This window comes from Meleagris gallopavo, chromosome 1, assembly GCF_000146605.3.
Source record: "Meleagris gallopavo isolate NT-WF06-2002-E0010 breed Aviagen turkey brand Nicholas breeding stock chromosome 1, Turkey_5.1, whole genome shotgun sequence".
Taxonomy (NCBI): Eukaryota; Metazoa; Chordata; class Aves; order Galliformes; family Phasianidae; genus Meleagris; species Meleagris gallopavo.
In genome coordinates, this window is record NC_015011.2 from 81,729,171 (window position 1) to 81,754,143 (window position 24,973).

Below are 24,973 nucleotides of genomic sequence, written 5' to 3' on the forward strand. Positions count from 1 at the left end.
ATCATTAGTATGTTAACTAGGATTTTAGGGCTTAATCAGTTAACAATTGGGGAGTTGTAGTGTTGCTCTTTTTCCCACTTGCTTTTTGTATTAGGAGCTTCTGATAACTCAGGTATACAAGGTCACATCTCCAACCTCTTAGACATTCTTTTTGTAACTCCCTTCATGTTATTAGGTCTAGAGGTATTACCAGTAGTGCTCTGAAGACAAAATTATAAATACACTAAAATATATGAAGTTCAATTTAATGCTCTGACCGTTATGACTCAACTGTTTTGTCAGCAGAAACAGTGCTTTTTAAATCATTGCATGGAATTAACTTTAATTTATTATGTGTAATAGTTTAGTCATGTTTGCTGTAGGAATTAGAACTTGGTATTTCATGATTTTCTGAGTGTAAAGTTTCTTTAATATGACTTACTGTATTTCCTTGTAAAATGAGCAGGGGGAAAAAAAGATGAAAATAGCAGTGATCAGGATGTAAAGGCTGGGTTCGGAAGTGTTACGTTTCATGTTTTCATATACGTAGTTCACAGTACAGAGCTCAAGAGTTGAAATCCTGCCCTCTGTTTCTGCACTCCCAAGTTTGAGACATGAGCTCTGAAATCAGAGTTTTCATGAAAATAGATTTGAGGCTAAAACTGTGACATGAACTTGAAAAACAAAACCATAATTGGGACTTCATTGGATCTGATGCAAACTGAAAAGCTTGAAAAGCTTGCCTAAAGACACAGAAGCCTCTATGGCTGGAAGGACTACTAGGTGCATGACTGTCTACGCAAACAGGTTTGTTCTTCTGGGATGTGTTAAGCTAGATATTTTCTTCTAACATTACTACTAAGATCTTATGCTCTTTTGTAAATAATAAAAAAAAATACAGTAACTACAGTGCTGTCTTCCACGTTATTTTCAACTAAGATTTAAGTCTCACAGAAAACAAAAGGAGCAGGACTGTTTTATTTTTTTCCCAAATGTAAATGATACTCAGTACAAATATCATTTTAACTCTATTCTGAATGGATAGTAAATCTTTGGGAGCTATCACCAGCTCTCTTAACTTAATATTTACTGGACTGCCTTAGCAAATCATAGAGTTTTATATTGATTGGCAAAATGATACATGACAGCTCAGTGTAAGAATCATATTTCCTTGTTTATACAAAGTCTAAGAAAAATAGTAATTGAGAGTAGTTTTTTGATTGTAAGACAGGTTTAACTTTGTCAAAAAGAGTAGCTAAGACAGCAGTTGAGCCTAAAGCAGGTGCAGAAAAAGAGTGCACCCATATAAGACCTCAAATGAAGTTACTTTCCAAGACAGACTGGAGAGAGAACTAAAATCCAGCGTTGCAGTAGATTATGTCTGACTGCAAACAGGAGAACCGTTCCTGGCATACGACACACTTATTGCCCTTTGAGTGGGAGAAAGCAGCACTGTGTAAATGTCCAATTCACTTCGGTAGTGTGATAAGTGTTATTACATGCATGTGGTTAGGAAAGTAAACAAACTGGGAAAGAAGAGAGGATATAATAGGAGAGGTGCAAATCTGTCATCGTTCTCAGACCACAGCGTCTATCTCGCCTTTTAGGAAGATAATCTGTATACATTATGTCAGGTTTTGAAAAATTGTAAACAAGCTCTGGAAATCACTTATTCTCACCCTGGGTTTTTAAACAGACAAAGTCTGAGTAACTCATTTTTATTTCCAGGAGACTTCAGAAATAGAACAGGCTTTTCAGAAAACTGTTTTCTTATACGTGAGAAAGATATAGGAATGCTATTTTCTTTTAAGTAATCTGAAAGCATATTTTCTGTCTGTAAGTATGTATTATAGAAAGGTAGATGCTATGAACTTCACCTCACTGAAGGCAGGACTTTTATCTTTTCTTTGTGTCTTCTCTACAAGTCTGAGTGCAGAAAGGCATCAATGATAAGCAGGATGAACACAAATCTTTGCAGGAACTTGAGAGATGTACAGTAGATCATTTGAGTGTGACCTCTGGATAGTTTCACATGCAATATGTCAGTCTTAATGCTCCAGGCAAATGAAAACTGTCCAATAATGCGCCATCCTTTCAGATGGAGGCATCTCTTTGCAGAAGGATTTACACTGAAAGAAGAAGCATTTACATAAAATTAAAAGCATTAAGATTGGATGGAGATGTTATAGTTAGGATGTTGAGGTGTTCTGAGGTGTTGGTCTAGTAGTAATTTTCTTATAGAGAAATGAAGAATCACTTAAACAACAACCTCTCAATTTTAAATTGGAAAAGAAGGTTGTTCTTAAGTGATCCCTCCTTTTCTTTTTCCCATTTAAAATTGAGAAAAAATTTTAGCCTCCACTAAAATGTCAGTCCATCCACTTCTCTTTTTTTTCACTTTCTTTACTGTAGTTGTAATGATAAATATTCTGTTCTTGGGATGTTTGTCTTTTGAAACTAAGCCTATGTTGTTTTTCAATTATTTCCTGCATGATGCTTTTGCAGCTTGGCATTGGCTTCCCAGCTTAGTCTGATTTTTGGATTTACCTGGTGGTGATCAACGCTAGACTGGATGGGGCCCTGGGCAGCCTGGTCTAGTATTAAATGGGGAGGTTGGTGGCCCTGCATGTGGCAGGGGGGTTGGAGATTCATTATCCTTGAGGTCCCTTCCAACCCGGGCCATTCTGTGATTTCAGTGACTAGTGGGGAAGTGACATTTATTTTTCCAAGTATGAAAAATACATTTATATTAATAAGGTAGAGGGGAAGGTAGAAAGGATTTCCACATTCAATCTTTCAGACAGAAGAGAAGAGAAGGAGCTATACTTCATAGAAAAAAATGATCAAAATGGCACTGCTAATCTTTGCTGAAGCTCATATCTCATACTACTGGAAAGACTTGAACATCCTTTTGTGTACAGAAGACGGACTTAATGTTTTGTAAGAAAGACATTAAGAAGGAGCGTTCATCACTGCATTTGGGAATTTTTTTTCGTAATGTGTTAGTGAAAAGTTAATGCTGTAGTTAGATTTAATACTTTCTAAGCGTGGTCCAGGGAATTTCAGGCTAATTACACTGCTTTAATACAAGGAAAACTGATGAGTCAAGAGTCTATAAATTAATTTAAACCACTTAGATAATGATGATATGATGGTAATTTACCAGCATGTCTTTTATAAAGGATAACGTGCTTTACTGGTCTGTGAGTTCTCTAAGTACACTTTACATAAAGAAAGATAAATCAGATCCAGATAGTTTAATTCACTTGAATACTGGGGCTTTCATTAGGGCCCCTTAGTGTTAGGAAACCAAAGTTTTCCTTTAGTGAAGTAATTTGTATGTTTAGATCTGTGCAGAATAAGCATCTGATTAGCTTTAAATAATTTTTCCCTAACACTGAACTGGAGACATGAGCATCTGAAATGAAAGGGGCTTTACTAGTGAGGTCTTGGCATCCATCCTTGGGTTAGTTCTTGTCAATATTTTTATTAATGACTAGAATAGGGAAGAACAGAGCACACTTGGTACTGTGCACCTACAATAGTTTTGGAGGATGTGATGAGAATTCAAAACATTCCTGATGAACTGCAGAGATAAAACAATGTGAAGATGAAAATGTAAACAACTTCATAGCACTACAGTAGAGGAAGGAAAATTAAAAGTACAAGTGTAAAATAGAGGAAGCACAAGTGTAAAATAAGAACAGGCTGGGTGTTGGTGAAAAGCCTGTAGAGAAGTGGTCAGAACAGTGATATATCATATGCACAGTCAGCATTGTTAATGTTGGACACAGTTTAGTACTACTCAGTGCTGGTAAGGCTGCAACCTGTGTACAGCCTCCCGTTTCTAGGCACTTTGTTATTTAGTTCACAAATAACATTAACAACTGGCAGCAAAAACAATATGAGTGAAAATACAGAATGCAGAGGTAGGAGATGGTCTTTTGCCAAAGCAAAAATAAATGATAGAACTTATAGTACGTTTACTATTGATCTTGGGCAGTGAGTTGGCAAACTTTCTGCAGGAAGTAAAATACAAAATTAATATATTCTGGAACAGATTCTAGGGAATCTCTTGAGGGCTTTAACCTCTAGAGTTGAATTTATTGATACTGCAACAGTAGATTTAAAATTACCATTTATAATTATGGGCTATGCAAACTGCAAGGAATAATTTTAACCACTTCCTCTTTGTAATTATAACCATTCATTAACAGTCTCATGCACAATGTTCAGTGAGGAATAACAAAAATATATATTAATAAGCATGTGAATGGTTTGAATGATCATGTTAGATCCCATCATATAAATCAGTGGTGCAGTCTCAATTCAAATATCGTGTTTAGTTTTGTTTATGCTCAGGAAAGAAGTAAATGAATGTCATGATAACTATGGAAGCATTCTTCTAGCCAGGGTGCTTGAATGTAGTATTTTCGAGGGGAAGTGTGATGCTTTGATTTCTGTCTTGTTTGCATGATGCGGGTCACTCATAAGATCATCTTTCCCCCCGTAGCCCACTTTTTGCTACTCCAGAATAAAGCAAATAAAAACCATCTGGAAATCCTCTCATACAGTACACAGTAAGGCTGGAAGATCAGTAGCTGCGGGTTCTCACTGTGACTGTGGTTTTGGGGTGTTTAGAAATTGTGTCCACGTTGCTTAGTAAGAATGCTCAGAGTTGCATTCTCTTTTTTTTCTACTGAAAAAGAAGGGACTAATAAAATTGTTCTTTGAAGCATTGTTGACGCATAGCTGAAATACATTTCAAGAAGGCCCAGCTCTGAGTCCCCCTTCCTCTTCTTTTGAAATGAAGAGAAAAAAAAAAAACCCACAAAAACAAACCAACAACAAAAAAAACCTGTTTGGAGCCAAACCTGATGATTCTCTGGGACAGAACCTTAAACCTTGGCAGCAAAGAATAAGAACCTTTTTCTTTTCATTATAATGTGAAGCAGAAATGCATTTCAAAATGTCAAAAAAAACCAAAACAAAACAAAAAAAAACCCAGACACAAAATGAGTAGCTACTTGGTGCTAATTTAAGTGTATTGTATTGGTTGCCTCTGGAAATACGTTATTGGATTAGGTAGATCATTGATATCATTGCTGATGACAGTTTATGTATTCCTGAGAAAAATCTTCTGTTGTTCCTGAGGAATTATTTTTAATTATTGGAAGGGTAATGAGTAAATGAAGTATAGAGACTGAGATGCCTGGCTTGCTTTGAAGGCAGACTGTCTTCCGTGATAAGCTTTTAACAGTGGAGTGGTTACATTGGGAAATGGGCCAAGAACAAAGGGAAGAGAATGTTATGTCCTTAGTCATAGGGCTGGTGGTTGGTAGTGCCTGGGACTGGCAGATCCCAGGAACACAGCTGCTACATCCCATTAATTAACGTGCTGTTAGGTTAAAAGTGACTTTTGTGAATTGTTTTATTTTTATTCCAATCCATAATTCTGCAAAAAGTTGTAGCGTTTTTCAGTCTGATGTCTTTCCTGTTATTTTCTTCTCCTTAATGGAGTACAATTTTCAAATGTTGTGTTGCAAAGAAACAAATTGTTGAAGAAAAGTGTCACTGATGAGACCTTATGTCATCTGATTAAACTCTGTTGGAAGATTATTTGTCCAGTGTAATTAGCGTGGTAACAATGCCTTCTAGGAGACTTAGTGCTCTATCTCTCTCTTTCTGTCATTTGTTAGGATTAGTATTAAATTCCCTAGTTGTATTTAGTAATACTTGCGATTCTTTTGTGTGTTGTGATTAAAAATTCATCATAATTAGTGCCTAATCTTCGGCTTTGATTTGGATTCTTACTGTAATCGCATTTTGAACATGCACTGGCTCTGTTTGAAGGATCCTTAAAAAGTTGAAAAAGTTGTTTTTCCATGACATATCTGGATTTTAAAGTTGAAAACACATTGTGAAAAGCTGCTGAAATGACACTTTGTCTAATTAGTTCTTCTTTCCCTTGGCCTTATCTGCCCACAAAGGAGAGCATACGTCCCAATTCAGTCATGTAATTGGCTGAAAGCCAGAAGCATCTCAGTCTGAACCTTGAGCTTGTGCTTTTCATCTACTTCAGGATTGCCTTTGTTTTTTTGTTCCTATTTGGGGGATAGAATTTAAAAAGAAGGCATCTCTGGGAGAAGTGATGCATGTGTTGCCTAAACTGGGACAGTGGAGGCCAAGTGGAGGCTCACAGCTCATGTATCCTCCTGTGCCTTGATTCCTGCATTTGGGAAGTGGAGTTAACATCTTGTTTTGCAAACATAAATGAAATCTCATGACTCTCTCAAAGAGATTATATGGTATATATATATATTCATATAGAATCATAGAATGGCCTGGGTTGAAAAGGAGCACAATGATCATGTAGTTTCAATCCCCCTGCTACATGCAGGGTCTCCAGCCACTAGACCAAATTGCCCACAGCCACATCCAGCCTGGCCTTGAATGCCTCCAAGGATGGGGCATCCACAGCCTCCTTGGGCAACGTGTTCCAGTGCGTCACCACCCTCTGTGTGGAAAAACTTCCTCCTAATATCTAACCTAAGCCTCCCCTGTCTCAATTTAAAGCCATTCACCCCTGTAAATATATAGATAAACAAAAAATTATATAAAAATAAGTACAGATTATATAATTAAATAAATATATATAATGATATGTAATACTTTATATATATTTATATATTGTAATATTTATAATATATATTATAATATAGGTAATATAGAAACACCATTCCCCCTTTATATATATATATATATATCTCTATAGAGAGAAAGACATCTGTCTGTGAGCAATGGTGACAATGATTTTTGTGGTTAAGCCTTTTTAGTGCTGCAGTCCTAAGGAGTTCTGGTGCTTTGTGTCTCTGAGTGAGAGTGGTCAGAAATAAACATATCAAGATTGTCCAGTGTCTTTATCACAGTTATATATTAAACCAATCTTGTATTGAAGACCATTTTGCGAATAATATTCTTACTTTATTTGACTTCGGTCACTAAAGGAGTCTGTCCCATCTCTACAGAGAAGAAAAATCTTAAAACTTCAGTGGAGAAGCAGCCTAGAAAGCTGAATATTTAAGTCTAAAAGAGGAATTTTGCTTACAGTGTGTAAAACTGCTGGGGATAAAAGTTCTATAAAAAGCGGATCTCCCTAGTACCTCAGAACCTGATACTTGAAGAGTATTTTAGAGTTCTTGCCAGCTGTGAAGGCCCATGCAAGTGGGCTGTTCTTTACTGATAGAGTGTAAAATGGAGAAGGGCAGCTGTTGGGCCAAGCAGCTTTCTCATATCCACGTAACCTTGATTGCCCTTTGCCTGGCACTGTCCCTTCTTCCGTCTTTGATTTCTCGTAAACCAGTGGCTGTTAACTGGAATACTGCATCTGAAGACAGAGAATGAGGAAATCTTCATGCTCTGCTGCAGATTACTTATTTATATCTTTATTTCCTGGAGGATTCCTAGGCTGGCCGTTCATCTCTGAAGTCACAGTTATATGCTTGCTGCTTCCCCGAGACCTTTGTGTAGATGCACTGGGTTGGTCAACTTTTCCTATAGTGTGGACAAAAAGAAACTAGAGGTCTTTTTTCCTTTTTTATATAGTCTTATACTTCCTTTGTAAATTTCTTAGTCTCTTCATTTTGCTGCTGCAATTTTTTTTTAAAACTTCCTTTAAAAAATAGGGAAGACATATTTTTCTAGCTTTATATGAAAGTTAAAAGGAAACTTTTATCAGTGCAAGTGAGCCGTGATGTAGCAGTATATTTTGACAACAGGAATTGCACTCACCTCCACTTGTTCTGTAAGCCCCAAGAGCTGCATGCACTGGATACATACCCAGATCTCAGGCACTCCCTTTAGCAGTTTAGAGATTTTTTTTTTGAAAAAATGTGTGCCATTTTATAGGGGGAAGGTGGTTTTACATGAGCCTTGATTTAAAAAATGCTGTGGTGAATACTTCAGGTACAAGTTTTTTCATTTTCATTTGTAAAAACACTTCTTTAAAAGCTAAGGTGATCAGAGGGCTGGAGCACCTCTCCTATGAGGAAAAGTTGAGGGAACTGGGCTTGTTTAGCTAGGAGAAGAGAAGGCTCCAGGGAGACCTCATTGTGGCCTTCCAATACTTGAAGGGAGCTTATGAACAGGAGGGGGAACAACTGTTCGTAAGGGTGGATAGTGATAAGACAAGAAGGAATGGTTTTAAACTGAGACAGGGAGGTTTAGGTTAGATATTAGGAGGAGGTTCTTCACACAGAGGGTGGTGACACACTGGAACAGGTTGCCCAAGGAGGCTGTGGATGCCCCATCCCAGGCTGGATGTGGCTCTGGGCAGCCTGGTCTGGTGGTTGGAGACCCTGCACATAGCAGGGGGTTTGAAACTACATGATCATTGTGCTCCTTTTCAACCCAGGCCATTCTATGATTCTTTCCAGTTATCTATTTTATTTACTCAGAACTTCTAAGCTTTCAATATGTAGGAAGCTTACAATTGTGTGCTACAGGTATTAGCAGACAGTGTACAATTCAGGTCTCGAGTGTGGTAGGACTTAAATGTCAGCTTTATTTTATTTTCATTTACTGAATTTATGCAATGTTATAAAAAAAACTTTCAGCTTAAAGACTAGTTAATAAAAGGATTCAATGATTAAGAGTCAAATTTTGCTGTTGTAATTCATTACAGAATACTCTGCTCTGAAACAATGTCCAAAAATTTGTAGTTGCTCACAGTTTGTACAAGAGGGCAGACAGTTTTGTTATATAAAAACGTGAACGCTCTATAATTCTCAAATAATAGAGTACTGTGCTTAGCTGCCATGCTCTTTCAAATGGCATGATTAGTATAAGTGCAGACAGTCTGAAATGCGCATTCAGTGGAAAATCAGTGGTTCTTGTTCTCCTACATTAATATTTTATTACATTAATATTTTGTTTCTTTTCAATGCCATTAAGTCTTTGAGTATACATTATAGCATAAAATAGTATGATCAGCAATAACATATTTGTGAGTTAGAACCTCAGAAGCAGTGGGCTATTTTTCACTGTGCTTTTCACATAGTGACATGAACTTCTGTGCTGATATTTATTATCATCCTGCATTGTTTCTAGTTTGAAGTTGGATCCAGCTCTGGTGAACACTGTGTAAGACTGCAAAATAGGTAGCCTATGCCCTGAATTGATTACTGTTTAAGCTACAAATATTGGTATTGGAACTTCAGTATAAATATAAATCTTGATTTTTGAAGTTACTGGGTATCTCAGAAAAGCAAAGACTTCACTAGCGACCTTTTTGGCTAGAACCTAATTAATCATTTTTCAGCAGCTGAATGGAATTTAGTTGTTCGTCACTCTTTTAGATAGAGAATAAAAATATTATAAATTCATAAACATAAATTTAGAGTATTTAGATAGGGAGCTTTGCCCCCTGCTTCTTTTCACAGCTGTAAACAGACATTGGCTTTTGTTTAAGTGTTATGGAAGCATAAATACTTTGGAATTCTAAATTCTTTTGTTTGAGTACTGCACTTTGTGTGTTTCCTCAGGACTAGCTGGAAAGATTATAAAAGCCATCATCAATGAAGGATTTCAGATCTCAGCTTTGCAGATGGTAGGTTTTCTTTTGTCTTAATCTTTTTTTATAAACAGAGGCCAGAACTGTGCTATATGCACTTGACAGCAATGTAGAGATGTCTTCCTGAAGTACAAAACCCTTATATAGGCTGTGTAGTTAGGTTTTGGGATCAGTACTGCCTTTGTTATATTTGTATTTTATTATTTGATTGATCAGCTAATCTGTTTCCCCATGCTGTTCAACCACGAGCAAAGAGACTTTATCTCTGTGTTTCAGTTTCACATGGCTAGAAGGGGTGTAGTGATACTGATGTTTTCTGGAACACTTTTGAAAACTGAACTAGTTGGGATTAGGAAAAAGATTAACATCCTACAAATCTTTAAACTTATAGTTAGTGTGAATTTATAGGAGAGTTTTTGAAGATACATCAAAGATTGACATCTTCATCAACAGCAGAATTTAAAGGGAATTGGACAGATTGTTCCTGAGAGTAGCCCTATAAGAACTGCCTTTTGTGTTTTCTGAAAGTCTTAAGATCTGAAATCTCCTTGTGACTCAAATACCCTCCAGAAATGAAGAGTAGTTCCTTCTCTTTCCTATACAACAAACTTGTATATCCTCTTGTATGTCTTAGTGGCATTAGCCAACACTACAAATGAAGTACATTGTCAACTGATGTTTAAGGTAGAAGGTACTCTATGCTCTTTTGCGTGTGGGACCATTGGCTAAAAGCATGATAAACATATTACAGTTGTAAAGCCATTCCTGTTACTGGTTGGAACTTAAAGTAGCATTCTGAATTCTTGCTGGTTAAGAAGGGGTATCTATTTTTTTCCATTTAATGCAAATGTCTAACATTTTTTATTTTCGTAGTTCAACATGGAGCGTGCAAATGTGGAAGAATTTTATGAGATTTACAAAGGTGTTGTTGCAGAATATATGGTAAGCATAAATTTGAAAAGTCTCTATTTATAAATAAAACATGATTAAACAAGGAAGTGGTCACATCTGCCCATCTTGAGACTGTGATAATACTTCCTCTAGGAACTTGGTTTTGTCCAATTCTAACTTGTTCTGAAATAAATATACGTCATATCCAAAATTGTGCTGCCTATCTTGTAACAAAGGAGCATCCTTTGTGGGAATTGTTGAGCCAAGTAATTTGTAAAATACAGCAGAGAGAAAGAAGCCCTCAGGTAAATTATTGTGGTAAAACTACGTATCACACACACATATATATTTATATATATACATATGTATATATAGCATATACATTTTGGTCAGTTTGATATTGCATTATTAGCTTGTACCAGAATAAGTATGTATTGTTTTGTTTACAGTGGGGCTGCTACACTGGAATGTTCTCCTAGTGATATTCTGAGCTGTTCTTCAGTTTATTGATCTGACTTCTGTGGACCTTCAGGAAATTTAAGACATAGTGTAATCCTAGGGGCATCTGAGATCACATATATTACTTTGGTTTGTTGTATTGCAATATAAGACTTCCTAATGGCAGATAGAACAACAGGAATCAGGAAGACAACTTTGTGTTTCCGTATAACCTTTATTCATTTTATAAATAGTAATGATTTTCTTTTCACTGCTGTGCTATGTACCATGCAAATTATCCTTAATTTATAAATGGTTAAATTATTAAAAGATTTCTACTTAGTTACTTATATTATTCCAGACAATTACTAATAGTACTCCGACAATGTGACTTTTTCTTTCCTTTATGATTGTTTAATCAACTTCAATAGGGTTTATAGATTCCTCTTAAAATAGTTTAGGGACACTGTTTGTTTGCTGTCAGATTGATGAATACTTACAAAATTTCCTCTACTAACATCCTTTGTGCCAGGAACCCATAAAAGACTGGACAGACAGACTTGAAGGTGAGTTACAGAACTCAAATGTGATAGTGCCTGACTGGTATTTCAAGGCCCAGAGAATCCTCTGGTATTATAAAAACACAAATTGAACCAAATTTGATAGTCTCTATCACTTTCTGCTTTTTGATATATGCTCTGACCCTCAGATAAGTGGTAAAGTTATATACTTTGACTGAAAAGTTACTCAGAAGGGAAGGTGACATTTAAACTGGAAAAGTGAGTAAAGGAATCTATTTCAGATGGGATTTCAAGTGAGAATCTGGAGCTCCGTCCTGAAAGCCATATGTGCGTGATGCACTTAGTTGAAATTAATGGGATATCTTCATGCACTCAGCTTATTTGTGAAACAGGATAATGTGGGAAAGCTGATCGTGATGGTAAAGACATCCAGAAAAGACACATATGGAAACAGCAGTAGATATTGTCAGTGCAGGCCAAATAGAAAGAAGTACATTTTGAAATAAGGAACTGAAGAAAGAACATGACCTCTTATATCTGTGACTCAGAACCGTCTGTTTTGATCTGAATTGTATTTATAATTTTAAAATGACTCAGTGCAGAAGTGGAAGATACTTATCACCCATAAGTCTTCTTCAGAAAACATACTCTCACTTCTTCTGGTTACACATTTACAGTCAGATAAAGGCTTGATGTACTGTATGTAAAACATATATCTGTGAAATAAAAATGCTGAACAGTTGCTAAATTGAAAAAAAATAAATAGGTTTGTTTATCTCCTCTAATCAATAGGTCCTATATAGGATTTTGCATACTGATGATTAGTTTTTGTGCTGTTTTACTTTTTCTGCTATAGCAAGACTGTGAAATGGGGATAAAGGAGGAAGATTATTTTGTGCTAGCTCCAAATCCACCTTATTAATCAAAAATGCTTGAACTTCATCCAGTTTCAAGAATGGTCTTGGTTGACCACTAGCCACATTATCTGATGAATAAATCATTTGCTAAAGAAAAATTAATTTAGCTGTAATTACAAGTCCTACCAAAGTGAGAAAGGTGGTGAGCTTATTCTTGGAAGATTCTTTGTTGTAAAGCATGAAACTAGCCTGCACTCTACTCACATGCTCTCAAGAATATTTCTATCTACGTTTGTTAGGAGCAGGTTGATGATAGAGGCACTTGGCTAAAGTTCTGTCCTACTCACTTCACGGTGCTAAGATGAAGCATGTGCTCTTAATGTGGTATTTATTACAAAGATAGTGACTCTTTGGAACAGTGTTGCTTGACTTGGAGTCTTTTGAGTATTTCATTTCCATCATACTTCATAAAATGCAGAAGTGGACTTCATTGTTTTCCTGCTGCTTTTTGCCTGCCTGCTCTTGATGCTCTTGTTCTCTGCTGTGGCTCATCCTTGACCTGTGCAGAGCTGGTGAGCTTGGTTGCAGCACCTTTTGCATTATTCCCCATTCTCTCTGATTTCTTGTGAATGTTTTCTTCTTTTCTCTTTCCTGACTAACTTTGGTACTTTTAGTTGCCCTTATTTGTTCAAAACTTGCCTGCCCAAATTTCTGGACAAGAATGCAATTATAAAGGCATGCTTTTTTAAATTAAAAAAAAAAAAAACCAAAAAACAAAAAACAAAACCTTAGACTACAGCATCAAAGTAGCATATTTTTGCTTCTGAAATCTATGCCTCTAATTGACAAACTCTAAATTGACACTAATGTCTGGAGATAGCTTAAGCTTGCAGAAACTAAAAACCTGTATTTATCACTACTGAGGACTCGAGGATATGTCTTTACACTTCAGGAGACTCCAGCAAAAAGGTTTATTTCAGTGTAACCGAGATTCTGGAAAGAGCATACACAAAAAATACTGCCAGATCAAGGATCTTTTTCCTGAAATGATGTGCCATGCACTCCTTTCAATTTAAATTCCTGGTTCTATTGTCCTGTGTGTTTCAGCTTCCATAATACACAAAGAAATGACAGAACCAAAAGAAATGACAGAACCAAAAGCCCAAGAGATGTTTTCTTGACTTTAAGCCATCAAATATAGACTATGTGCTGTGCTTCCTATAGGGAATGTTGTTAAACATGATGTCTGTGGAACTTGCTCAACATGGTGTCATTTTTCAGACATTAATTCAGTTTAGACTGACAAGTTATGAGGCAGTTCTGTGAAATCCAAGTCAAGATTAGTAAGAATGCACCTGTAAAAGAATTTATTGTGGATACTGTTGCATGTATCCCAGAGATAGAATATCAAATTTATCTCCATCTCCACCATGTAAACTAAGTTACAAAATGTGAAACATTTATTTATTTATTTATTTATTTATTTATTTATGAATACTAATGATATATTTGCTTCATGTCTTTCCTTTCCTAAATACACTAGTATTTCTTTTTTTCTTTTCCTATCTGGTATGTTTGGATCAAGTTTTTGGGGGCAGTGCAACCCTCTGTAGTGCTCAAAGCTCAGATTTGTTTTGGTCTTTTTTCTTTTCCAGGAGATGGTTACGGAGTTGTGCTCAGGCCCTTGCATAGCAATGGAGATTATACAGCCTGAACTTCCAAAAGTGTTCAGAGACTTTTGTGGTCCTTCTGACCCTGTAAGTACTTGCTTGAGTGATAAGGAATGCTTTAAAAAAAAAAAAAAAAAAGATGAAAAAGGATGCAGTGTCTGTATGAATTGAAATCTGTGTGAACTGAAATATCACAGTGTGGTATGACTGTCATATACCTGCTGCATTTCCTCAAAACATGTGAGCGTCACATTATTATAGAAGTGAAATGCTAGACTTTGGATCAGTTTGCAAATTCTCTAATGATTTCTTCAGTTTTACCTAAACCAGACGATAAAATACTATGATGATATTTAAGTGAAAATAAAGTTATCCAGAAATCACGGTTAAAGATGTGTAAGTATTCTAGCACAAGTCTTGAGAGCTCTGGAACAAATAGTTATTACTGTTGTATGCCAGTGTAAATCAGTTGTTAGTGCCCTGCAGTCTGTAGCATTGTTCTCGGACAAAACTATAAAAGGAGAAACAGTTTCTGTGGCTTTGTAAGGAAACAAAAAAAATGCAAATCTTACTGTAGCCGTTTGTTATGCTAATAGTTCCAGCTTTTACTTTTAATTTCTTGAGATAAGTAATTGGATATGCATGATACTGTAAGCAGTCTGGAGACAAGCGTAAAACAAACGTAAATGCTGTCTCAAAGGGTTTTCCATTTTTTGTTAAATAACGAATGCTACTGTACCACACAGAAGCCACAAAGAGAAATATCAAGATGGAGGCAATGAAATCACGCTAGCTATTATAATTTCATGTTTTAGTTGCAGACTGAGTGAGTTTAACAGTTTCCATGGGGAGGAAAAATCACGAAGGTTTATACTGGTACTGTACAGTAATTTGTTTGGGATATATTTCTCTTCAGATCTGGAGAAATATAAGCTAAAGGCGTTATCCAAACCCGTTTTCCCCTTCCTTTTGATCACATTGAATGTTACAAATGTTCCTCTACTCAGTTAGCATTTTGTAAACCAGCAACTTTTGGACACCAGCTTCACAGCAGTTGCATTAATGTATGTTTGGAAGATAGGCAGCTGTGTTTAGTATTTCTGTATGCTGTTTTCTATCAGAATTTCAAGCTAATTGACTCTTCAAGCATGTAAAGTGCATGTGTAGTGACTGTGCCTGTTTTCAAGAGTGATCTTTGCCTGAAATGTGTCTCTCTTCAGATTGTGTTACTGGCTTGTCCTTGAGGAAGAAATGGCTGAGGTATCTCAGTGGCCTTCTGTCATTCATAACCTGTGTAGTCAGTGAAACTCCCGAATGAACTTATGGTGAAAATATCTGTCTCAAACAAAGGTATCAGAAACCACAGTGGAGTTGCATTCTGTAGCAAGGTTATCACAGAATCATAAAATCACCGAAGTTGGAAAAGACCATGATGGAGGGACCATTAAGATACTGTGCACTTGATGTTCTAGTGGTTAAAGTAAATGTGTCACGCAAATAATGTATCGTGACTAGGAGATCTGGATCTATCTGTATTTTTTTCATCTGTTTATATATGCTAGGTCCTGGTGTGTGTGTACAACCTATTTAGAAATGCAAGTGAAGAAAAGTTTGTAGCTATAGTACAGAATATATCTGAGTCATTCTGGCTCCTGTTAAGTATTTTCCATTTAGTGGTATTGAGATCACAGTGATTACTTTCAAAGCAAAGTCCTGTTTGAAGTTAGTAAAGGAACTGGAATTTGACTTACGTAACGAATTGCTCTCAGTCACGTGTGCTGTGAATTATATCTCAGATACGTAGCAAATGTAATAACCACTCTGTGGCAAGTCATCTGTTACAATTGGATCTGATTGTCAGCAGCACTCTAAGTCTGTTCTTGGTTTTGCAGGGAGATGGCTGGGGCACGCTTCTTTTATAAAAGGCATCCAAAGAGATGTGATCCATATTTTGCTAAATCAAAGCAAGATGTTGATTAGAAACAAGTTCAGTTTTTGTCCAAGTCTCTGATTAAGGCTGAAAAAAGAATCAGAGTTGTTCCATTTTGAGCACTAGACTTTAATAAGCTAGCAATTTATACCAAGTGTACAATGCTAAAAATGAAGTGGAACTTTGTGCTATTTTCTACAACTGGGTAATATTTTGTTAGCACCGCAGGTCAGTAAGGCTCTCTGCCAAAAATATCCTTCGTTATAAAACACCTTTTAAATTCTTTATTAAAACATCTTGGGTGGTAGTAGGGGAAGACTGCTAACCAAAAACCTGTTCTGAGCTTCTTTGTAGGAGAATATGAATAACCTATGATATCTGGAAAGTTGGGTAAAGATATTTGTCTGTAATGAGCTGTGCTAGCTGTTCTTAGTCTCAAAATTACTGTCCCTGACTTGATTGAAGGGATCTGTGTCACAGTTCTCAGTCTTGGTGTGTGTGTCCCTGTTGGGTAGTGAATGGACAATGAGAAATGCTTTTCTGCAGATCCTGCTGCTTCCTGCATTCTCTCATTTTACACTGGTACATTGCTGATGAATGGCTGTCTGGGCCGTTGCACTCTTGGTGAACTGTCAGAATCTTAAATCATACATAGCTTAGCCTTCTGCAGCACAGCCAAATTTTTTCTGGTTATGGTGGCCTAAACTGAGGCCTGTCTGTACTCTCATATCAGCTATGGTGGTCATCTTGTCTTCTGTTTGCAGGCCTGCAGTTTAGCCATCTTTGCAGCCAGACCTCAGACTGATCATGCAGCTTGCTCTTAACATCCCTTTGCACCTTGATCTCTCTTTCCTTGGAAGGCTTCTGTAGTTGGTGTGTACAGCATAGAAATGGAAAACTTTCTCCATATCTGCTATCATAAATAAGTATTCATGCTTTACGTATTGTTGCAGCAACCCTATAAAAAACTAACAGGCTGTCCTGATGCCTATCTTGAAAATACTGCTCTTTACAAAATTATCATGTGCTGTTCAAAAAAAAAAAATCTCAGAATATCACACCAGTCTTAAACTTCTCAAGGAATCCCCAGTCTCTCCTAAGATCCAAAAGTGAGGAGATGTGAGGTATCAAGATCCTATGAGCCGTGGAACACTTCCTTTTAGATATTTGAATTCCGAGTAGGAATGGGATTTCTGAAATGACTGAATTCCACAGATTTTCTGTGGTTTCTGAACTGACAAAGTCCTTTTTCAAAATCATGCCACCTTATCAAATCTTGTTAAGTAGATTATCAAACTGTATATTTCATGCTGGGTGCTGTTATCTCACTCTCTTCACTGGCGTGGTTCTGAAGTTGAGAGGAAAAAAAAAAAATACACCTGTGGTAAAAAGGTAGCTGATGTAGAAAGCTGGTAGGAGGACTTTAAGTCAGTTAACTTGATCTTTAGTGCACACTCACTTGGAAATAAGAGTTGCTAACTGCAACCGAACTTAAGTAGAAAAGAAGTTATGTTTCTTCTTGAGAAATGGTAGTGCACCATAAGGTAAATGCAGCACAGCGTGCCTTATTTTCAGTGTTTTTGGATTATTCCACACTGAGTTGAGGACAGGGAAGAAAATGTGTGTGGGACTGCTGCAAATAGTGAATGGCCTTTAGGTGTCTGTTGTCTCATGTGTAACGGGAAGCAAAGGTGAGCACTGAAAACCTCAGCTTCGTAGCAGGGATAAACAGTCAAGGGGATTCTGTTACTGCTTGAGTTCAGTGGCATGGATGTTTCAACTGATTGGTGTTTGTGTGGGTTTTTTGGCCTCTGAAGCACTTAAAAGCCTTTTGCTAATACTTAGATCTGAAGATACAGCTTTCATTTCACATCATCTTGTGTTGAATTAGCTGCTTGTAATGTTTTGTCATGGAATTGTCGAGTTTGATTACTTTCTATTCATAAAACACTTGAAAAATACTGTAGAAATTGGATTCTATAGTTTTTTTTTGTTTGTTCTTGCCTTTCTTTTGAACTGACTTCATGCACAAATGAAAAGGTTGGTTATAACATGTGATTGAAAGAATTTGTGTAAGTTACATGCTCCTGGCTGATTGTGTAATCTATAGTAATCTTAACTCCTTTTAGTTAGAAGTGGTAGTACACTAAAAGTTACTCAAGTACCTTATGCTGTGAAATATTTTTAACATGATGGGATGATGTGGTGCAGTATTTTTGCATCTGGTGGGCTGGGTCCGCTGGGGGGTTTTCATATACTTGGTTTTGATCCTTACCTGCATTACTTTTACATAGGGGATTTGCAATTTTAAGTGTAACAGTGTATTAATAGTCTTTTGTAGTTTTGCATCAGTGACAAAGAGCTGAAAGAGAGATTGGATGGTTTAAAGCAAAGCAGTGAACTGGAAGAGTGGGAGTCTGCTTTAGCTCCATTCCTGACCTCGCTGTGTGACCTTGGACAAAAGGTTCAATATGTTTCTGCCTCAGTTATCACATCAGTTAAATAGGGATAACAGTATGAGCCAAAGAGCATTATTGCTGTAAGACTTTTATCTGTATAGCCCTCCTGTGAACATCTAGCTGGAAATGATCTACGTGCAGGGTTAAAAAATGTTCAGCCGTGTATTGGAAGCACAGTATTTTTTATTACAACACATAAGAATGAGTTCAGAGAAAAGTATAAAGAAATATAAAAGTTATTTTCGAGCTGCTAAATGTGTGTTCTGGTAATACCTTCAGACCTGTTTCAGTGTGGATCTCCCTGTATCCTGGTGAGCCTCGATCAGAGTGTTGATAATCAAATACACAATGTGTCTCAAGAGAAATACAATTTATTAATCTAATTCTCTAATGAAGACTTTCATATCATAAACCTCCTGCTCAGAGAATCTGAGTCATGTAATAATAATAAAATTTTTCATTCAGCACCAGACCATTATCAGCTAAAGCAGCAAACAGATCGATACGAGTTACGATATCCTGCTGTCTAAGCCTGCAATGGGAAAGACATGATTGAATTGCTTAGATGTTATCCAGGGTCAGTCATCTGACTCTGTCCTTTCAGTTTTTAATTTCCCCATCAAACTCTGCAGGTCTAATGAAAATGTGATACAGATAGTGCTGAGGCCTGCTAATTGGTAATTTTTTTTCTGAGAAAGAGGCCGCAGAGAGAGACTCTTCCCTGTGGTGTTTTGGCTGAGCTGACGCTGCTGGTTCACACAGCTCAAAGTAAGACTAGGACTTCTACCTTCAGGGGGAGCAGGGGACCTATTAAGACACTGTCTAGAAGTAAGGAAGTGTTAAGACTGCTGTACACTAATGGACCATGGCTGTAATGCGGCTATAGTAATGAGCTGCCATCACTGCTTTAGACTATGCCAGATACACTGGTGTATGGTGTGACATTTGCCTCCAGAAGTGTTACAGCTTGTTGTCATTCAGGTCTTGTGGTTCTGTGGATGTCAAACCCCACATCTGTGGTAGTGGTTTGTTTTCCTTTGTTTAAAATGGACAGAGTCTGCACTGGTTGTACTGGAAAACAGACATACATAAATGTCACGTTTGTTCTGTTCAAAGTTGTGTGGTAGCCTTAGGAGCAGCTGAGAATCAAGAATTTGATTAAAAAATTGTACAGGTATGAGTACAGTGTCCAGAGTTTTCCCCATGTGTCCTCTTACTTCTGGATGGGTATTACAAAGGTCTGCCAACCTCCTGACACCTGGCTTTATCATATATATATGTTTTACGGCTGCAGGATGCACAATCTGGTTACAATTTTGAGATGACTCAGCTCTGTTTGTTACATACTGACTTCTTTAATGGTCACCTTTAATGGTCAACAGAATGTCCTCTGATAGGGAAAGGGACTTCAGCCTCACTGAAATACGTCTTTGTGGGGAAATCAGAAAACTAGGAGTGGTGGCAGAGACTGTTGCCTTTTTGATGCTGCTTTAAATGTTACTTATTATTGCCCAAAGATCACTGTCATATGATGACCATTTAGTGTCATGTGGAAAAGGAGTTTGTAGGCACATATTGATTCTCAGTAAGTAAATGGATATATTTTGAAAACTGCTATTTTTAGACATGATTGGCAGTCATCATCAGGAGACTAAATGCTGAAAGTTCTCAAGACTGAGCTCTGCCTTTAATCCAGTGTGACTGAACTGTGCTGGCAAGGTTGTAGTTTGAACAGAACTTTTATCTGACACACTCCTCATTTGATGCTCCAGAACTACAAGACTTGACAGTGTCAACAGAGCGACATTTTCTGCCTAAATAAATGCTAGATCAGAAATTGTTGGACTTAGTTTTAGTCATCACAAATTGCAATCATTTGATAAAATAGATAATAGTAGATAATAAAAAGTATTATCTGGTTTGATATCAAGCCCACTACCACCACAGAGGCATGACTGGTGGGCAGTCTGCTGCTTGCATCCACTGGAGAGAAGGTTCTGAGAGACAACTGAAAGTCGAGTACGTTTGCATCTTGTTTATGGTTGCTGTAGTATTTTGTTATTTATCAGTTGCCAACAAAGTCTGTCTGGCCTATGTAGCAATTTGCTTTTTCCAGTTTCCTTTGCTGCCTATCACTACGATGTTTTTGTATCCCATGACAACGAAGGCCCCTTAACTGAAATTTCTGGACACTTTGAGGAGGCTACCAGCACTTTATCAGAGGTTCTGTATGATCTCACAGAAATCAGCATCAGCTTTAGAAGCCTCAAGCCCATCTGCATCCCTGTATTTCCCTTATGTCAGACTTTGCTCTGGGCTCCTTGTGCATGGTCCCAGGCTGGAATAAATGGCTTGCATTTAGCAAGAGGAAGCTGAACATAAGACCAGAGACTGAAGGAAAACAAGGATGTGCCACAAGGCATTAACAGCATTGGTTATTGATCTTCATAGAATCATTAAATGGATTTGGTTGGAAGGGACCTCAAGGATTATCAGGTTCCAACTCCTGTTCCACAGGCAGAGTTGCCAGCTGCTAGACCAAGTATTAGATCAGGCTGCTCTGGGCCCCATCCACCCTGGCCTTAAACGCCTCCAGGGATGGGGCATCCACAGCCTCTCTAGGCAACCTGTTTCAGCACATCACCATTCTCAATAAAAAAAAAAAATCCCCCTGAAGTCCAATCTAAACCTCCTTTCTTTTCATTTAAAACTACTTGCCCTTGTCCTGTCACTATCTACTCATGTAAAAGGTTGATTTGCCTCATGTTTATAAGCTCCCTTTAAAAACTGGAATGCTGCAATGATGTGTGCCCACAACCTTCTCTTTTCCAGACTGAACAAGCCCAGTTCCTTCAGCCTGCCTTCATAGGAGAGGTGCTCCAGCCCTTGAGTCATCTCTGTGGCCCTTCCCCTTATCCAGTTCAGTAGCTCAGCATCCTTCTTACGTTGGGGTCCCCAGGCTTAGATGCAGTATTCCAGCTGGGGCCCCACGAGGGCAGAATAGAGGGGGACTGTTACCTCCTTTGCCCTGGGGCCATTCCTCTTCTGATGAAGCCCAGGCTACCATTGGCCTTCCAGGCTGCAGGCTCACACTTCTGGCTCACATTGAGTTTTTCATGAATCCCTAAGTCCTTCTCAGCAGGACTGCTCTCAAGTTTATAAACATATCTGGGATTACCTTGACCCAAGTGCACTTTTAATCTTGCACTTTGCTTTGTTGAAGCTCATTAGGTTCACGCAGACCCATCTTTTGAGTTTATCAAGGTCCCTCTGGATGGCATCCTTTCCTTCTGCTATATCAACAGCACCACTAAGCGTGGTGTCATCAGCAAGCTTGCTGAGGGTGCACTCAATGCTGTCATCTATGTCATTAGATGTTAAATAGATATTACAGAATACCACACCCAAGACAGACCCCTGGGGGACACTGCTTGTTACTGGCCTCCACCTAGGTATAGAGCCATTGACCACAACCCTCTGACTACGAAACTCCAACCAATTCCTTATGTACTGAACAATCCATCCTTGAAATCCATCTCTTTCTGATTTAGAGATAAGGATGCGGTGGGGAACCATGTCAAAGGCCTTGCAGAAATCCAGGTAGTTGACATCACTTGCCTTCCCTTTGTCTGGTGATGCCATCACTCTGTCATAGAAGGCCACCAGATTGCTCAGACACACCCTTCACTTGGTGAAACCATGCTGACTATCTCAGATCACCCTGCATGTGCCTTAACATGTCTTCCAGAAGGATTTGTTCCTTGATCTTCCTGGGCACAGAAGTAAGGGTTACCAGCCTGTAGTTCCCTAGGTCCTTCTTCCTCCTTTTCTTGTAAATGGGAGCAATATCTTCCATTTTTTTCCAGTCCTGAAGGACTTTGTTGTGACTTTTCAAACATGATGGAGAGCAGTTCAGCAGTCACATCAGCAGCTCCCTTAGGACTCCGGGATGCATGTCATCTGACTCCATGGACTTGTACACATTAAGTGTCATGAGTCTGTCTCAGACTTGCTCTGACCTTACAGTGAGGTGGATTTTGCTTGCCCAGTTCCTACATAGAGGTTCAGGTTCAGGGATGTGAAGTTCAGAGATGCGAGAATCCTGGCTGCTAGTGAAGACGGAGGTAAAGAACTCACTGAGGGCCTCAGCCTTCTCTGTATCTGTTGTAGGAAAGGAGGACTGGCTACTTAGCAGAGGAGGTATGCTCTCTTTGGCCCATCTCTTCTGACCTACATACCTGTGGAATACCTTGCCAAGTTCAGTTCCATCTTCATTGACTTGCTGTGCTGCCACAGAGACTTCCTAGCTTTGCCCCTGTATGTGTAACATGCCAAAGAATGCTGAAGCTACGTTTTCTAGACTTTTCCTTACAACACATCTTAGGCCTAACCATTTTATAAAGAATTAAACTATCTTTAGAATACTTACTTTTAAGAAAACTTTATTTCTTGCTTAAGAATTTTTGTGCTGTTCAGTAGATATTTCACAGATGAAGGTAAAGACATCCAGGCTGATCTGAAATCACAAAGACTAATTGTGTCTATCAGTAAGTGTGAAGGAAGTCTTAAAGATTGTCTTAGGGATTGTAAAGGCTCCCTTTACACTCAGACTGTCTGCATCTCAAAGCAATAGGTGGGTGTTATTAAAAAATATGGTATTTTAGGCTTCTGTGATGAACATAAGATTCTTACAAATGTTCTGAGTCATATAAATTTGTCTACTCAGCCTTTGGGATCTGTTTTTTTTTAATTATGAGGGATTTTGATTCTGACTCTCCATCTGTAGATCTTTTTTAGAAAATTAATTTTTCCATGACCTTTTTGTACTTTATCTTTCTGTTTAGAGTCTCAGTAAGCTTTCACTGTATGCTATGTTTCAGAGAGTAATTATGGATTTAGTATATATTAAAGCTGAAAGTAGTGCCTCCTATTTTATGATGTTGGCCCACAATCTCAAAGGTAGATGTTGTTCGTATGGCAGTAGAGGCTGAACCATCCCACCAGTACCTCATTACATATTGCTGTCATGTGACAGGTGGCAGTAGAGAGGCAGTCTGACAAAATGGCATCTGACACGGAAGCAGGTGACATTTTCCCAGATCACATCATTACTGGTAATGAGATGTGGTGTCACCACTACGATCTGGGGTCAATGGCAGTCCATGGACTGGCGACATGTGAATTTTCCATCAAAGAAAAAAAGTTTAAGATATAGCCCTGAACAGATGAAGTGATGTGCAGTGTCCTTTGGGATCTTGCTGCATTTCCTGGAACTTGGACAATCAACTTTGGCCACTGCATCACAACGCTGACTAAACTGAAGGCTTGATCTTCCAGAGTCAGGCCAGAGAAGAAGACAGCCTTACTTCTGCAACACGATATCATTAAGGCCCACACCAGTTGGAAGGGATTGATGCACACTGCCAATCTTGGCTGACTGTCCCACCACACCCACTGTATAGTTTGAATTTGGTGCCTTCTGACTTCCATCTGTTTGGACCAATGAAAGATGGATGGACTTTATGGGGAACGTTTTCATAGAAATGATGTTGTAATAGTGATGTGAGTAGTAATCGTGAAACAGTGGGTCACCTCCACTGTGGCAGATTTTGATGAGTCCAGCATGCAGATTGTTGTTATCACTGGTGAAAATGCACAGCTAATGGTAGTGACTACGTTGAAAAAAGTGTTTTGTAACTGAGAATTTGCTGTGTCAAACAGTGTTATTGTGTTCTTTGTATCTGTTGTAGTTTCCGTGGAAATAAATAGGCGACATTATTTTTGGAGTGACCTATGTAATGTAGATGGACCATGTATTATTTCTGAAAGTAAGTAACTTTTTAAAAATGCTTCTCTTACCTAGTTTCATTTAACATTTGTTTTGCTTTTTTTGTTCTGCTTTTTTTTTTTTAAAGGAAAAAAGCTAGCTAATATCTTTCAAAATACAGTATCTTAGTTGTCTCTCATTCCTTGCATATTTTAGATGGATGAGGGAAAAATGTTTTGTTTCTCACTACTGTAGAAAAAAAGGTAGGCTTATAACATGCCAGATGATTGTGTGACTCCAGCCTGATGCCAGCAAATGCACAATGTACTTTTATCACAGGCAGGCTGATCAAAGGTGACCTATAGAATTCTCTCTCCAGGGCTTGTTTCTCCCTGCTAGACAGGGTTAAAATGTGATTACCTTGCCAATGGGAGAGTTGAAATACTCTATTCTAAAAATGAGAATATTCTTTCCCCTTGTGAATATACAGTCTTTGATAATAAGACACAAATCTAGCCATCAGAATTCACAGGCTACAGTCTCCTCTTGCAGTCATGGGGGATCCACCTTTGTTGGTGACTGCCATTCTTTTTTTTCTTTTTTTTTTAAACTTCTGCCTTTGAAATACTCTGTGATGGTTTCTTCCCTAGTTCCTGATGTTTCTGAGAATAGATTCATTGAAATATTCGGTCCATAAAAGCACAAGGTAAGAGCCTCCTTGAAAATGTGCTTAGTTCTGGATTAATTTCAGTCTAAGCTGTTGTTTTCTTTGTTTCCCTTGTGTTCTGTTTGGTTATAGTAGGCAGCAAATCATTCTTTTACACTGAACAGCAATATTTTTGAATATACAAAGCTAATCTCTGAAAAGAGGGACTGAAGTAAAAAAAAAA

At 37.9% G+C, this 24,973-nt stretch overlaps 1 protein-coding gene across 4 annotated transcripts in view; it reads left to right on the forward strand.

The window, feature by feature from the left end:
- Positions 1–24,973, forward strand: part of NME7 (NME/NM23 family member 7) — an 88,716-nt gene that overhangs the window by 35,897 nt on the left and 27,846 nt on the right. For all 4 annotated transcript variants that reach the window (XM_031556175.1, XM_031556180.1, XM_031556181.1 and 1 more), the window contains exons 8-10: positions 9,522–9,586; positions 10,424–10,492; positions 13,913–14,014. In XM_031556175.1, the coding sequence (XP_031412035.1) occupies positions 9,522–9,586; positions 10,424–10,492; positions 13,913–14,014 (236 nt within the window). The remainder of the gene's footprint in view (positions 1–9,521; positions 9,587–10,423; positions 10,493–13,912; positions 14,015–24,973) is intronic.